The sequence below is a fragment of the Rhinolophus ferrumequinum genome, chromosome 10 (genome assembly GCF_004115265.2).
Source record: "Rhinolophus ferrumequinum isolate MPI-CBG mRhiFer1 chromosome 10, mRhiFer1_v1.p, whole genome shotgun sequence".
NCBI classification, from domain to species: domain Eukaryota; kingdom Metazoa; phylum Chordata; class Mammalia; order Chiroptera; family Rhinolophidae; genus Rhinolophus; species Rhinolophus ferrumequinum.
The window spans coordinates 9,003,978-9,020,563 of NC_046293.1; the positions used below are offsets into that span (position 1 = coordinate 9,003,978).

Genomic DNA, 16,586 nt, shown 5'->3' on the forward strand with positions numbered 1-16,586 from the left:
AATCAGTGCTCTAGACATTTGCCAGGGAGCTGGTCATAAATGCAGAATCTCAGGCCCCACCTGGGCCCCAAAGAATGGGAGCCAGGTCACTGTGCACCTTTACGCCCAGGCACTGCCCTAGGCCAACCTTGTCTCCACAGACAAGCCAGAAGGAATGAAAGGGCCCTCAGGGAACTGGAGGTGGCGGTCTGAGGCCCTGCGAGGGGGCACAGGCCTGAAAGAAGAGGGAGACAGCCAGGACCAGCAGGTCGCATCCACACAGTGCCTAGAGGTGGTGGAATGCTTACTCCCAGTCCCCTCATCTGGTCCTCAGCCCTGTCCTCTGAGGGAGTTGGGAAACTGAGGCTGGAGCAGAGGCTCCACCCCTCACCCCTGCATGGCCCCTGGCTCTGGGAACAGCAGATTTCCCCATCTCATCTCAGCATATCCTAGGAGGCAGGCAGGGCAGGAGGGTGGTCATTGCCCCAGGTGACAAATGAGGGAGTGGGGCCCGGGGCAGGGCACCGAGGGCAGAACCTTCTACAAAACAGGACCAGTAGCCTGGGAAGAGGGCTCAGGGAGCTAAAGGGTTAAGGGTCACCGCTGACCAAAGCAGCTCTGCCAGGCAGGGTCATCAGTGGGCTTTGCATTCGACTGACAGAATTTCCTTCTTTCTCCTCCTCTCTGAGGTCAGCTGAGGAGTAAATCTGCGACCAGTGGCCACAGCACCCAGGTTGGATCCCAGGAAACCCCTGTTGCTCTTGAAAGTCCTCTCCGCCCAGGAAAAGAAGCCTGAATCTCCACCAGTACAATCACACTTTGCGCCCCTCTCTTAGGAAGAGAGGACAGGCTAGAATCCACCTGCCACCACACCTCACTGAGGATGCGCAGACTGGATCGGGGTGAGGTGAGGGAAGGGTCCTGACGAGCATCCTTGGAGAAGGGTCAGGAAGGAGGGGGAAAGGATCTGGGCCACTCCAAGCAGGGAAGGGAGCAGAAGGCTGTGCTGGTCCCACTGGCTGTTCTGCCAAGGACAGAGGCCTGGTGTCGCCATCCAGGACCCCTCCCCCCTCTCCAAACCCCCTGTTCTCCCAGGATGAATATGGGGGCCTTCACCCACCCCTGCTGGAGAAAGCTGGGCCCCCAGGGCTTAGGATAGGATGGAGGGGATCACAGTTGCCAGCATGGTGGTTGGGTGGGGGGGAAAAAGTGTTCGCAGCAGGGGGTCCCCACCCCCACAGCCCTGGGCTTCTAACAGCCCTTCCCCCCACCCCTGTAGGCCCACCTGCCTCATCTAGCACCTCTCAGCAGAAAAGCCCAAGCATAGCACTGAGGAAACAGGGGGAGAGAGGGAGAGAGAGAAAAACAAGAGGGAGGGGAAGAGAGAGGCCCCCTCTGTCCACTGTGGCTTCTCTGCAGACCCAGAGCGCCCACTGCCACCCCCACCCCCATCCTGGCACAGCTGGGCCAAGGAGGATAAGGGAGGAGGCGGGAAGTCAGCGAGGGGAGCTGTGGACCCCACACTCAGCTTCCTACCCTGGGCTCTCACCCTCCACAGCTACCCCTCCCTGCCCTAGGGGGTCTCAGAACCAAATCACAGACACCACAGGGGGCAGGGAGGCCCTTCCCTCGAAGAGGAGGAACCAAGGGTGGAAGGATGAATGGGGACCCACCGGGATCGAGAGATGCCAGGCAGGCAGGCAGCAGCGGGTGTCGGAGACTGCTGCAGGCAGCCGGACACGACCGGCTGGATGCTCGTCCCTCCGTCCCTCTGTCCATCCAGGGCGGCTCCTCTCTGGGCGGTTCTGAAGCCGGGCGGGCGCTGTTAAAAAGCTTTTTATGTGTGTGTGTGTTAATCACATGATTGCCGTTCACCTGTATTTCGAACAAAGACAGCTCACTGTTTCAAGGCCCCGAACAAGAGTCTGGGCACAGGGAAGAGAAGGGAGGCGGGGGGAGGAGGGTTGGCAGCGCCGGGGGTGGCGTCGAGGAAAACTGGGGGGAGATTGTCCAAGGCCGGCAAGCGAGAGAAAGAGAAAACCCTTATCAAACTCCTAATTCACTGGGCTCCGAGGCCCCAGACACACTGGCCCGATTGTCTGGCTGGTTGTGTGTGCGAGCATGTGTGTGTGTGTGTTCCAATGTCCGCTCCCCCCACCCCCAACATGCCTTCGCCTCGTGTGACTACCTCATTGTGTCCCATTACCCACCCCCCTCCACCCCCTTGGCCTTTCCCAAGCATGAGGCCTTGCCTAGACCCCCTTTCCAGCCCCACTCCAGACAGGGACTCCCTTGGGGTAGGCCCGGGGCCTTGCCCAGCTGCTGAGGAGCTCAGAACCATACCTGGTCACCAGTGCGGCCTAGGCTCCATCTCTCCCTCCATGTACACCCCACCTCTGCCTCGACACCCACCCATTAAGAAGAGAGAGGGGCTGTGACCTTTGGAAGAGAGACCTAGGAAAGTGGAGAGAAAAGGAGCCTTGGATGATGAGCAGGACAGAAAAACGGAGGGGGTCATCCAGCTGGGGAGGGGGCTGAGGAGAGAAATGAACAAAGAGGAGGAAGGGGGGACGGGGCAATTTCCCACCCTTTCTTGGGCGGAGGGAGTGGGAACTTCATGGCACCCAGGACCGGGACCCCCCACACCACGAGGATGTGAACCCAGTGTGAAGGGAGTTGGGTCCCAGGAAGGCAGGCCCCAGGAGCCTTTCAGCCCTACTTGAGGAGGCCCTTCAGTCCCAAGTCCAGCCTCCTGGGAACTTTAGCCAGGTCTCTCCACCTTGAGCCAGCCCACCCTTACTTGTGCAGGTGCCCCATGAGAAGGGACCAGGGGTCAGGCTGGGGCATCTGCACTGGGCAGGGGGTGTCCAACTGCACCCTGCCAGAGCAGGTATAGACCTGGGTCGGTCAGTTGAGGCAGAGAGGGCAGCCTGATTGGGGTTGGGGCACATTGAGACACCGGGAAGCAGGGCCTGGCCACCGGCACTCCATAATATGTCTCACACTGAAGCCACACAAGCCAGCCACCCTCACATGTCAACAGAACCTTCATCTGCCTTCCTTTCATCCTTCCCCAATCTTTCCTTTCATCCTTCCCCAATCTTTTGCCAACTGCCCTCCCTGCTATCTGAGGCAGAGATTGGGGGTCCCAGTTGGGCCCAATTCTCCTCCAAGCAACAGGTCTTGACCCCACCCACCTGCATCCCTTGGCTTTCCTGACCTGACTACCCCCACTCTTACGCCTCCCCAACTAAACTCAGGCCCCAAGATGGGCCTGGGGCAGCAGCGCAGGGAGCTGGGGTGGGGGGGCCTGACGGAGGAGTCCTGAGTGTTGGGGACGAAGGAAAGCGCTGGAGGCTCCACCTTCTGCCCTTCCCTCCCTCCCCTCCCCCTCCCCCTCTCCCCCTCCTTCCTTCCCCAGCCCTCGGCAGCAGCTCAGTGCTCAGTCAGTCTCAGGCTGTCCGGCCAGGGTGGTTGGCGGTGAGGATTCAGGCTCCGTCCTGACGAGGCCGTGGCCTGAAGCTCAGGGCCCCCCAGCCCCTCCCTCCCAGCCCACCAGCGTCACCCTCCAGCCCCGAGCTGGACCGCACACCTTGGGACACGGTTTTCCACTTCCTAAGGACGAGCCCCAGGCTGGAGGAGAGGTCTGAGGAGGTGAGTGAGTGCGCAGTCCGCTCCTCCGCTCCTGGGCCTAGGTCTAGGACCCTGCTGTGGGGCGTGGGGTGGAGAGAGGCTGACATCCGCACCCGCCCCCCACCCAGCTTCTCTAAGACCCCGTGGGGGCAGACGGAAGGGAAGAAGGAAAGGTGAGAGAAAAGGTGGGAAATTCCAGGAGCCAGGATTAGAGCTGAATAAAGAGTCCGTTTTTCTTCCCTTCCATCAACAAACCTCCACCCAAAAGGAGGTTAAAAAAAAAAAACCCAAACCCACCCACACCAAGAGACGGTTGGGACCAGGTGGTGGGAAGACGTGGAGGCGGGAGGTGGGAAGCCGAGCAGGGTCTAGCATGTGCGCGGGCCCCGGGGACTGCAATGGGTTTGGGGGGAGCAAGGCGGGTGCCAGCCACCTCGGGGCTGTGCCCGCGTCGTGTCCCGGGCCTCCGGCCGTCGGGGCTGCGCGAGCGACCGCTCCATCCCGCCTTCCTTCCCGTCCAGGTGAGCGTGGGACTCTTCGCAAGGACCCCGGCGGCGGGCCCCGGGGAGGCGGCCGAGGCGGCGGTGGCCGGGGGCGACATGGCGGAGGAGCAGGACCTCTCCGAGGTGGAGCTGAGCCCCGTAGGCTCTGAGGAGCCCCGCTGCCTGTCCCCGGGGAGCGCGCCCTCGCTGGGGCCCGACGGCGGCGGCGGCGGCGGCGGGGGATCGGGCCTGCGAGCCAGCCCGGGGCCCGGCGAGCTGGGCAAGGTCAAGAAGGAGCAGCAGGATGGCGAGGCGGACGATGACAAGTTCCCCGTGTGCATCCGCGAGGCCGTCAGCCAGGTGCTGAGCGGCTACGACTGGACGCTGGTGCCCATGCCCGTGCGCGTCAACGGCGCCAGCAAGAGCAAACCGCACGTCAAGCGGCCCATGAACGCCTTCATGGTGTGGGCACAGGCGGCGCGCAGGAAGCTGGCCGACCAGTACCCGCACCTGCACAACGCCGAGCTTAGCAAGACGCTGGGCAAGCTCTGGAGGTGAGCACCCACCCGCCTCAGGGACCTTCCGCGGGCCCTCCAGCTGCGGGTGGGTTCAGGCAGGACGGGCATTCCTTGGGCCCTTCTCCAGGGGACAGCCACCTCCTGATGGGGCTGTAAGACCAGGTGTGGGCATCAGGGCCGCCCTGCCCCCACAAGTACCCCCTTGGGGTGGTGCTGGCTCCCCACCCGGGGCAGCGGCCAGGAAGGCGCCCCCTCGTGGTTGGAATTCTGTCGGTGGCAGGCGGTAGGGCCTGGGCTTCTGGGGGAGCAAAGGCGGGAAGGATGGCAGAGGGCTCGCACCGCAGACCTTCACTAATCGCTTTCCCACAGCACGCACTCTCACGGGTGCCACGGCCACCGATTCCAGTGGTGAGGGATGCAGGGGAAACGCTTGGGAAAGAACCGAAGGCCTGGCTGGAGAGGCAGGGAAACTGAGGCAGCCAGCTGGAGAAGTAGGGAAAGTTCAAGAAAAGCAAAGAATTTAGTCAGGAGGCTTTGAAAGAGTGAGGGATGGAGAACTACTGTGGGACAAATCTGCAGGACCCTGACCTATCCCAGCTGCCCTCACTGTGCCTTCCTGACCCCCACCCTCCCTCAGGCCAGGGCTTCTTCATCCCCGAGGGAAGTGGACGCACAGAAAAAAGCCTCCCCATCCCAAAGCTGCCAGGCTTGTCTCTTTCTCCCTCCCTCTGCCAGTTCAGCGCCATCTTCCTTTCCAGGGCCCCACCCAGCATTGAGTAACCTCCTACCCCTCCAGCCCTGAAGTGGGAGCCAAGCCCTGGCCAGGAGGAAAGCTTGGCCCTCTTCCTACCCAGGGTCCCTCAGAATCCCAGGCTGGGGAAAAACATCTCCCCAAGGAGGAAGTTGGTCAACCCTCCCCTCAGGTCTGGGTCTCAGCCCTGCCTCCTTGGGAACATGTCGAGCAGGGCAACCGCCATCCCGGGAGTTCTGGGCAGCTCACAAAGACAACAGGGGCTCCAGGAGATGCGACCCTGCCGAGGTCACCCGATTCCCCACTAGACTGCCCAAGAGATAGCCCTAAAAGGCAAAGGGACCGCAAAGGCCACGTAACAGCTGGTGGCAGAGCCAGGGCCGGAGCCCAGGTCTCCTGACTCTGTCCAGTGGTCTTTCCCTATACCGCCCTTGGTGACAAGGGTGGGTCACCCCTTCACTGTAAGGCGTGGTCAGAAGGTTGTGAGGGTGGGGGCAAAGGAGAGGAGAGCAGTGAGGAGCACCCAGGTTTCAGAAAGTTAGGGCTTTGTCAGGCGAGCCTGCTGCCCTCAGAAGGCCAAAGGCGTAGGGGGATGGAAGGCGCAGGAGGGCCCCCAAGAGACCAAGAGAGAATCACAGCCAGCCCCCTGGCCCTGTCCTTGGCCATGTTTGCTGAAGGCCTGGTGCCCCTTGTTCCCTCAGCCCTCAGCGTTCCGCTCATCCTGGGCAGGCCCCAGGCTCAGCAGCCGACCGCCTGTGTGGACCCAGAGAGCAGAAGTCAAAGCTAGCTCCTCTGCCCAAGGTCCATCCTCACCCGCTTAGGCCAGCACCCTGGTTGCCATGGGACAGAGAAGAGCAAGTGAGAGACAGACCACCAGGAGGGAGACAGACAGGCAGACAGAGCAGGCCCTGGGGACCGTGAGCAGATCCAATGAGACAGCACGAGTCCAATGAGAGCTTCAGAGCAAGGATGAACCCCCACTTCTCCCACCACCCCATCGTCAAGGATTTAAGATTGGACCCTCCACTCTCCCTTTCTCTGTTCACCCAGCTAAGAACCTGGGCCTTGGGCTCCTTCAAGAGGACTCCTTCCTGGCCACCACTCAAGGTGTGCGCACAGGGACCCATGGTGCCCCCCAGGGGCCAACCTGGGGTGGGGCAATGAGGAAAGCAGGCACTGCTTGCTCAGGAGCCAATCCCAGGGGTAGGAGAGTGGCAGGACAATGGCAAGGATCAGAAACTATGCCAACATGTGGGCGGGTTACCTGGATCCAGGGCGGGATCAGGAGAGGCATGTGGACCCCTCCCTGCTGGGCTGCCCAGTCTCTCCATGGGCTCCTGCTGAGGTCTTGGCCAGGCTCATGACTCCCAGACCTTCAGGAAGGAGGATGATTAGGCAGGCAAAACTGGAGAAGAGGGGCCCTCAACCTGAAAAGAGAGACAGACGGACAGACTATGTGGGGTGCTGGAAGTGGGTTGGGGACAGACACATCAGCGTCCAGGTCCTGGCTCTTAAGTGGCTACGTGAACTCCGACAGTCACGCTAACCTTTGGCGCCCGCCTGGGAGAGGACTGTTAGGTGCGGGTCACATGGTGCTGGCTGTGTGTTGGTTGACCTGCCTGGCGAGAATAATTAGAGCCAAGAGATTAAAAGGGAGTCGCAGGCTGGAGCCTCCCCTGACACCCCCACCCTCGTCCCAGGCCCACAGTCCCCTTCCCTACCAGGAGGAGTAGATGGTTCCCACCTTGGAACCCCCTCAGGTGGGGAGTTCAAGTTTGGGTGGGGAACCAGCCCTCTCCTCACCGCTATTCCATACCTGGGAGACCCAGAGGACAGAGGTGAAGTGAAGGTGCACATGAGGATTGGGTTTGCTCTTAGAGCTGTGGGTGACAGCTGTGGGTGTCGTGCTGAGTGGGGACCGGCCTGGAGTCAAGGCTCGATTTGGGATTGGGTTTCCGTGGTGGGGCAGGATGGGTTTGGGGTTAGGAAAAAGCCTGAACAGAGCTGAAGTCTGGGTGAGGCTGGGGTTGCGGTTCGAGGTGGGGTGAGCCTCGCAGCCAGTGAGGGACCGGGCTGGGGTGAGGGCCAGGGCTGGGGATGGCGGCGGGGTCTGAGGTTAGGTTTCTATCCAGGCTAACCTGGTACTGTGGGGGACCAGCTGGGGAAGTGACAGTGGCATGCCTTTGGACTCTTCCCTCTTGCCTGGCCTGTGCACTCCCTCTGCGTCCCCTGCCATTTTCTTGCTGATTCACACCCAGCTGCCAGCTGGGCAGAGTGCACAGGGAAGGTCTGGGGTGGGAGACTGAGCTCCGTGGCTCCAGCCATCCCGGGAGCCTCTGTGCTGGCCGAGCCTGCTCTGCCCCCTCAAGTGCAATTCTACCCCCCACCCCCGCACACACCTTCAGGGCCTGCCCCACCCACTCCCCCGGGCCCAGCCTCCCAGAGACCTGGCTGGGGGGCATGGCTGGTGGGAGGAAGACTATCCCACACCCTGACCCCCGAGGCTCTGCTCTGGGGTCCCCATCCCATCACTGGGCTAGAGGGATCCTTGGAGAAAGCTGGGCTGGGGCTGGGCTCCACAGCCTGGGGGAGGGGACAGCGGGGGAGGCTAAGCTGCAGAGGAATGCTGCTGCGGGAAGGAGGTGCCTGGTGTGACCACCCGCTCCCACCCTGGGTGGGGAGGACTCCACCTCCTGCTGACTGGAGGGAGAGGGCACCTACTGGGAGTGGGGGGAGCTGGAGAGCGCCGCCCTTTGGGCAGAGGGACAGAGCTGCTCCTCCAGGAGCCCTTATGTCTAGGTGTGTGTTCTTTCCACTTGGCACCCTCTGCATCCTGCCCTCCTCACCCTGGGGCAGCCAAGCCCTGAAAACACCCCCTTGCCCACCCTCTAGCTCTGGCCCGAGGCTGGAGTCCAGTGGGCAGGGGCAGTGCCTTCAGGGCTGCCCTCCATTGGCCAGTCTCAGCCTGGGGAGAGGGTTTGTCTACCCCTGTCCAGGTCTGGGAAGAGCATCTGGCTTCCTCTATTCTCTGTCACCCATGGACAAGGAGCTATGATTCCCCAGGGAGCAGTGAAGGGCCCCTCAGCCCAGCACGCTGGAGTTCACAGAATCGGTTTTCCAGACTTGAGATGGGCCCACCCAGGTCGTCCTGTCCAAGCAGCATTACAATAGCATCTGTTTCTCAAGTGCCCGCCTCCCACCCCAGGCCTGGTACCACTGCTTCACATCCATTATCCTGGCCAGTCCCACGCCCGCTGAAGTAGGTTATCGTCATCCTCGTTTTGTAGGTGAAGAAACTAAGGCTCAGAGAAGTGACTTGCCCATGGTCACACAGCTAGTAAGTAGCAGAGACTGGGCTTCTCCCCCTCACCACGCTGCTTTTCTGTTTGCACACCTTGAGTGCCAGGGAGCTCACCCCCTGACCAGGCAGCCAGCTCCACTTGCAGACAGCTTTGATGCTGAGAGTTTTTCCTCTCCATGAACTGACGTCTGCCCCACCTCAACTCTATTCCTACTTTGAACTCCATCCTCAGGTTACCAGGAGCAGCTGCCTGACCCTTCTCACACCCCAGCACCTAAGAGATTTGGGGGTGAGATCACAGCCCTCTGAGCCTGGGGTTCCTTCGGCCTCACATCTTCCAGTCCATAAATCAAAGAGCAAGCTCTGATGCTGGGCCCTGCTCGCTGGGCTCCGCATCCCCAGGCCTCTCATGCTGGCCCCTCTGTTGTCTCCCCCAACCGCCCCCCCCCCACAGGCTGCTGAATGAGAGTGACAAGCGCCCCTTCATTGAGGAGGCTGAGCGTCTCCGGATGCAGCACAAGAAGGACCACCCGGACTACAAGTACCAGCCTCGGAGGCGGAAGAACGGGAAAGCGGCCCAGGGGGAGTCAGAGTGCCCCGGCGGCGAGGCCGAGCAGGGCGGGGCTGCCGCCATCCAGGCCCACTACAAGAGCGCCCACCTGGACCACCGGCACCCTGGAGAGGGCTCCCCGATGTCGGACGGGAACCCTGAGCACCCGTCAGGTGAATGCTGGGCTGGGAGCTGGGGTGGGGAAGCCTGGGCAATGCGGAGAGGCAAAGACTGGATGGCATGAGAGACCCTGCTACTCCACAATAACCCTGAGCCCTGGGGAGGCCTTGCCAGGCTGTGCGGTCACCCCAGCTGGGGAGCAGGCGCCCAAACGGAGTCAGTGGGGACTCAGGGGCCAAGGGAGGCACTTGGGCAAGATGGCTCTGGCTGATGGAAGGGGGCCCGGCTGCTGAGTGAACAGGCCAGTTAAGGAGGCCGTGAGTGAACGACAACAAGGACAGGCGGGACAGGATGATTCTGAGAAATGGAAGACCAGATGGGGGAGAGATCGTTGCCATCTCCCCACCTCCCAGTCTGACGGGGGAGACACGGCATGTGATCTTGAGCACATGCCATGCAAGGGCCAGACATAGGGCTTCTTGTTTCATGAATGATAATAGCAGCTACCACTAATTGAGCACCTACTATGTGCCAGGCCCTGTGCTAACTGCTGTATGTATATTAACTTACTCGATCATTCTAAACTGGGATAAGGCAGCCACTCTGCCTGGGCTCAGACCTCAGCCAGGAGGCTCATTACTCTCATCTGAAGAGTGACTTGCCGCACAGCTGAGGTCTGAGCCCAGGCATTTGGCTCTGGGACCTCTGATGGCAACACAGCTGCCTCGCCTGTGTTCGTAGCATAGAGAACGCCATGCATGGCTCAAGCCTCGTGCATGGGAAGCCTCAGGGAGTAGAGCTCTGCCTTCAAAAGACATGTCCCAAGTCTTCTGTGCCCTTCTGGCCCGGAAGCAAACACTCAGGAGCCCACGGTCTAGAGTGAGGAGCAGGAATAAACACACCCGAATTAAGTACAGGAAGAAGCAAGTACACACAAAGCCCACCCAGGACCCAGAGGGGGTATGACCCCAGGGAGGAGTCACCCACCATCCATCCATCCATATCTCCAAAAATAGCCCGCCACCTGCCAGATTCTGGTCAAGGAAGGCTTCTGGAAGGAGGCTGTGTCTGAGCTGCTTGATGTTGTCTCTGTTTTACTGATAAGGAAACTGGTTAAGAGGAGATAGGGGTCTGCCCAGGGTCACACAGTAAGTGACAGAGCCAGGATTGAAACCCAAAGTCCAGAGCACTTGGCCAGTGCAGGACGTGGCATTGCCTCTGGTCTCGGAGAAGGCACAGGCCTGCCCTCCAGGAGCTCCTGGTCCGTCTCTGAGGGAATCCCAGTCCAGCCAGCCCTCCCCCTCACATGTACAGTACACACCACCCTCTGAGATTCAGGGACACACACACACACACACACACACACACACACCCCCCAGATTACCTGGACCGTGTACAGAACCACCACCTTAGAACATAACTGTGAGCGTGGGTTTTTTCTCAGCCTTCAAAGCCCAGCTCAGCTATCTCTCCTCAGTGACACCTTGGCCAACTCCCCAGGGCAGAGCGTGTGGCTTCCTCTGCTGGTCTCCTGAAACCGTGCACGCCCCATCATCACAGCACTTCTGAAGCTCCACTCTAGCCATGTGTGGGGCTCAGGGTCTCCCTAAACCTGTGAGCTTGTGAAGATAGTGACCCGTTTTAGTTACACTTGTATCCCCTGTACCTGGCACAGTGCCCCCTAAGTGTTTGCTGAATGACTATGTGCGTGAGAAAATGGACAAAGAACAAGAGTGGAGCAGGTCAGTTACCTCAGTGCTCTCCTGAACAAGCAAGCAGGGAAAAGCAGCTGGAGGAACAATGGACAGCGTGGTGTGTGATGGGTGCCGACAGGATGGCCAGTGGGGCTGGCTCAGCGGGAAGGTTTCCTGGAGTAAGGGGCCCTGGGAGGAGGGCAGGGGTTAGAAGGGACACATCTGTGTTCAGGAGCCAGGGCAGGAGGAGGCACAGGCAAGCCAGCAAAAGAGAAAGGCAGAGTCAAGAGTGAGGAGGCAGGCGAGGTCAGCAGGGAGAGCAGCCAGCAGAGGCTGAATGTGCACGGAGGGCAGCAGGCGAGCAGGATGGACAGCCAGACCCCACTGGGTTCAGCAGCTAAGGAGCAATGGGAGCAGGGAAAGAAGCCTTTCCAACGGGAAAGGTTTTTCAAAAGGAAGCAGGCCTCTCCAGAAGGGGTGGGGACAAAGGAAGTCCTGCTCTGGGTGGGAGGCAGAACCCATCGCTAAGGTTGGGGACTTTCACGAACAACTGCAGGCCAATCCAAGACTGTTATATAAGTAAATGCCAACTCAGGCTGCCCAAACATGGAAATTGTACAAGGTCACGCAAGCATCAGGCCGCAGCATCCTGGAGGTGAACCTCTTGTCTGAAGGTGAACCATCAGGATCCATAAGCCTCTGACCTTATTTCCTGCTTCTCTCTCTGTCTCCTTCCGCCCAGGCCAGAGCCATGGCCCACCCACCCCTCCGACCACCCCAAAGACAGAGCTGCAGTCGGGCAAGGCAGACCCCAAGCGGGATGGGCGCTCCCTGGGGGAGGGCGGGAAGCCTCACATCGACTTCGGCAACGTGGACATCGGCGAGATCAGCCACGAGGTAATGTCCAACATGGAGACCTTTGATGTGGCTGAGTTGGACCAGTACCTGCCGCCCAATGGGCACCCGGGCCACGTGGGCAGCTACTCGGCAGCTGGCTATGGGCTGGGCAGCGCCCTGGCTGTGGCCAGTGGACACTCCGCCTGGATCTCCAAGCCACCAGGCGTGGCTCTGCCCACGGTCTCGCCACCTGGTGTGGATGCCAAAGCCCAGGTGAAGACGGAGACCGCGGGGCCTCAGGGGCCCCCGCACTACAGCGACCAGCCGTCCACCTCGCAGATCGCCTACACCTCCCTCAGTCTGCCCCACTACGGCTCTGCTTTCCCCTCCATCTCCCGCCCCCAGTTTGACTACTCTGACCATCAGCCCTCAGGACCCTACTATGGCCACTCGGGCCAGGCCTCAGGCCTCTACTCGGCCTTCTCCTACATGGGGCCCTCCCAGCGGCCCCTCTACACGGCCATCTCTGACCCCAGCCCCTCAGGGCCCCCGTCCCACAGCCCCACACACTGGGAGCAGCCAGTATATACGACGCTGTCCCGGCCCTAAAGGGGGTCCTGGCAACCACCAGCCCTGCCCAGCCCCTCTGGGCAGCACGCCCCTCCCCCAGCCCTCATGTCCTGTTCCTTGCCCATCTCAGGCTGGTGGTGGCTGGGGAGGAGGCTGCAGAGGCTGACAGCTGAGGGAAGGCTTTCTGTCTGGCTCACTGCCTTTGATGACCCCACCCCGTCCTATCCAGGCTCCAGCCCAGGCACAGCCCTGGACTACGAGGCTGGGCAGAGGAGAAGGAGGTTGATTGTTGCCCCTAGACTGAACGATGAGGGGCTGCACCTTCCCCCGAGGATGACCCTCGATCCCAGGACCTGAGAAGGACTCGCTCACCCTCCTGTGGGAGGGGAAGCACCCAGGGTCGGATGGGAATCCGAGGCCTTGCCACTCCTGTGCCTGTGTTTCCTTTCATGGAAAATGAGGGGTCTGACATAACCCTTGCCACCTGTGCCACGTGCCCAAGATCAAGGCCAACCAGAGACCTGCATCAGTGCCTGGAGTGGGCTATGTCTGCCCCTTGGGGGCTGAGGACAGCCTTGAACAGCCTTAGAGGGGGTGGGGGGTGCGTTAGGGGCTCAGAGGGAGGTCTCCTCACTCCCCCATCCCCTCCCCCTCCTAAACACAGGAAGGAATTGGCACAGAGGCCCCAGATCCAATTCTGTGCCAGTAACCTCGTTCTTTGTCTAGTGGAGAAAGAGGGCCCCTGGTCCTCCATTGAGACCTCTCAGACCTTGAGGCACATCCCCAGAGGTGAGGAAAAGATTCGGAGACAATTCAGAGCCTTCCTCCCGACTCCCCACGAACTCCCTCTTCCCTTACCAGGCTCTGTGGCCCCTGCTCTGTCAGCCCCACCTCCTCGGGCTTCCCAGAGAGCTAGTTTCTCAGGCCCAAATCCTCTGCTCCAGGAGGAGACGCAGGGCCCAGCACCCAGGTCGCTGGCAGCAGGCTGAAGACACTAAACTCCTTGTGTGTACATTCTGCCCTGGCCTTCTGCCCTACGCCTCCCAGTGGTATCTCAATAAAGTATGTAGCTCTGTCTGCCCCTATTTTCCTGTTCTGCAGCCCCCACAATCCACATGTAACTCATGACTGCCCCCTCTTATTTATCTCAGTAGCTCCCTCTCCCTGCTCCCCTTCCTAGGTTCTGCAGCCCCTATTAACTCTGCATTAAGCATTCCACATAATAAAATTAAAGGTTCCAGTTACCTGCTTGGTGGGACTGACCTAGCCTGTCTCTTGGTCTCTTATCCCTGTACTGGTGCTTCCTCAAACACTTTCTGGAAGTAGCTAGGGGTGGAATGCAAAGGATAGATAACCCAGAGGTCTCCTGTCTCCCCTAGGAAGGTGGGGGCAATGCAGTGGGTTAGGACAACTGGCATCGGAGTGGGGTCAGTCTGTGCTCAGGCTGAAGGCTCAGATGGGAGCTGTGCCCCCAGCCCAGCTGTGTCCACACTGCAGGTGGCCCCTCATTGGCTCAAGCTGGAATGCAGTCAGCGGGCCTCCAAGCAGTCCCTTTGCTTGCCCAGCAGAGGGGAGGGAACTTGCAAAGAATTCAAGGGACAGATATTTGAAAGAGGCAGGTCAGGCCTGACGTCTGTCTGTCTGCAGCCTACAGGCCTGGTCCTTTAGGATGTGTGGCTGGGCCTTCTTTCTCTGCACCCTTCCATTTGCCACACACACACACACACACACACACACACACACACACACACACACACACACACCCCTACTCCAGGATCTAGCCCATCTTGAAAGCCACTGCCCATGTCTAAGTGTAAATCCAGGAGGGCAGCCATGCAATCTAACCCTTCAGTGCTTACTCCCTAAGAACTCTCCTCAGCAGAATTCCAAGCTGTGCTAGGGGGCCAGGAGCCATTACACATCCGGGACAGAGGAAATTTCTTCACCACCGTCCGTGTCCCACTGATGGATGGCTCCAATGGTTGGAAGTCTTCCTTATTCCCAGCTAATAAGTGACAGCTACCATGTACTGAGTGCTCCCTGGCCAAGTACCTTGCCAAGGGCTTTATGTCATTCAGGACAGAGGGAGCGGTCCGATCAGTACCCCCCTTTTCCAGAGGGGAAAACTGAAGCTTTGAGAGGTTCACGCTAAGGAGGCTGGTGCTGGAATTTGAAGGCAGTGCTGACTCCTTCAGTGCGCCATGAACCATCTTCCACCTGCCCAATGTCTGTGGGCCCTACTTTCACTTTCAATCTGAAGTGACGCTGCTTTCACTGCTCCAGACCGCGCCTCTCAGTCAGGACCTGGGGTGGGCTGGGGAGTGCCTAGATCTAGCCCAGTCCTCCAGGGTGGCCAAACTCCCATCTGGAAGCTGTGCCATGGAAGCCCTTCAGATAACCTCCCCCAAACTGCTGGCTCCCATGAAGCTTAGTGGTAGCTGCAAACCCTGCTCTTACAGACGGTATCTGCTGCCAAGTCAGATCACCCCAACTGTACATGAACTGTTTCCTGCTGGTTTGTTTTGTTGTAGATAAATGCACGATTTTATCCTGATCTTTAACAGGTCTCATCTTGTTGGATTTGACCATTTCCCACCTAGAGTAAACTTTCTGGAATCCTGAATACGACTTAGTAGCTCTCCTCCGAGCTTTATGTATCTGCAACCTTGTCACCATTCAAATCGCCAATAAAAAGGTTGAAATGAAGGGGAGCAGGCCCTGTGTACACAAACTCCCTCTCCATCATCAGGTCTGTTATCTCCACTCAGGGAAAGACTGTCCCATCAATTCTGAATCTATCGAATTACAGCACCACAAGGTACACACTTCTCCGTCATAGCCACACGGACCTTGCTAAAATCAACACTTGCTGTATCTGTGGCATTCCTTCGACCTACCAGACCAGTCACCGCTGAAGAAACCGCAATTTGGTTCATGTGGCGATATTCTTAGAAACAAACCCTATGCTAGTTCCTGGATCTCTTCTTTATTATGTTTTCAAATATGCAGTCACCTATTGTCTAATTGTTAGGTATCGATCAGTACTAACCTTATGTACTGCTCATAATTTTTAGTCCACCCTTTTGCCTCTGTTGAAAAATAGGACGTTAGTCCATTTCCAGTCTGTTCCCTGCTCCTGCTCTCGGTGGGATTAGACGTGGAGCCACAGGGCAGGGGGAAGGGCTACCTCAGGATGAAACCCCCACCTCCTGGCCCCTGCATCTCGAGATCGACTGGGAAGTCACTGGAGAGAGGGGAAGCGGGGAAACGGCCCCAGAGGCAAATAACCGTGGAGAAGCTGGAAGACCTGCCTTGTGATCATGCCTTAGACCCAAAGTTCCGGATGTGCTGGGGCCTCAGTCAGGCAGTGGCTCCACGTGGAGAGAAGGGGCCAGGTGTTTCTGGAGAGGATTGAAGAGACGACGCCCAGGCCTGGCCAGGTGAGTAGCAAGGGACTGACTCCCTGATAAAGGACCAAAACCCCCCTTTCTCCATCTCCCCTACACCTTATCCCCTAAGGGTTAACCCCCTACTCCCTCTCCCAGCCCCTTCTCTCCTCCCCACCCAAACCCCATCTCCCTTTAATCACATCTGATACTGAGCGGCCCAGCAGGAACAAAGAGACCATTTAGAGAAACGGGGCCGAGAAAGTGACCCCCGCACTCTGGGGCGGCCGCCTGGATGCCAGCACAAAGGCGGCATTTCAGAGCTGAAATTTCAGCACCCAACTTGATTAAAGGATTCCACGGGCTTGGAGGAGGGTGGAAGGGGGTGCAAAGTCCACTGCTCCCTGAATTAACCCTTCTCCAGAGCAGCAAACACCCCTCCCGCCCCTGGGACGGCTCACCACTCCCACCTTGTCCAGGGTGCACCCACCCTTGGGGACCATGCCTCTTGCAGAGGTCAGGCTAGCCTGGCTCCTCCTCTTCCTGGAAGGGGAGCTGGCAGCGGAATGGAGGTCAAGTCTGGAATACTCAGGGAGCCAATTTTCCCTTCTCTCTCTGTTGGTGTCAATATATAACCTATCCCTGCCCCCCCCCACCACTAACACACCCCAAGGGAGGGAGGAACCAACGTGATTGGTCTTGCCACAGGCTGGGTAAGCAGGGTGAAGAGAACAGGGCCCACTAGAACTTGAGCAGAGCAAGGTG

General features: G+C 59.3%; 1 protein-coding gene across 1 annotated transcript; it reads left to right on the forward strand.

Moving 5' to 3' along the window:
- Nucleotides 1-3,413: 3,413 nt before the first annotated feature.
- On the forward strand, nucleotides 3,414-13,679 carry SOX10 (SRY-box transcription factor 10). Its single transcript, XM_033117121.1, has 4 exons — nucleotides 3,414-3,633; nucleotides 4,134-4,648; nucleotides 9,119-9,387; nucleotides 11,771-13,679. The coding sequence occupies exons 2-4, from the start codon at nucleotides 4,212-4,214 to the stop codon at nucleotides 12,472-12,474; spliced, it is 1,410 nt and encodes a 469-aa protein (XP_032973012.1). The 5' UTR covers nucleotides 3,414-3,633; nucleotides 4,134-4,211; the 3' UTR covers nucleotides 12,475-13,679.
- The last annotated feature ends 2,907 nt before the right edge of the window (nucleotides 13,680-16,586 follow it).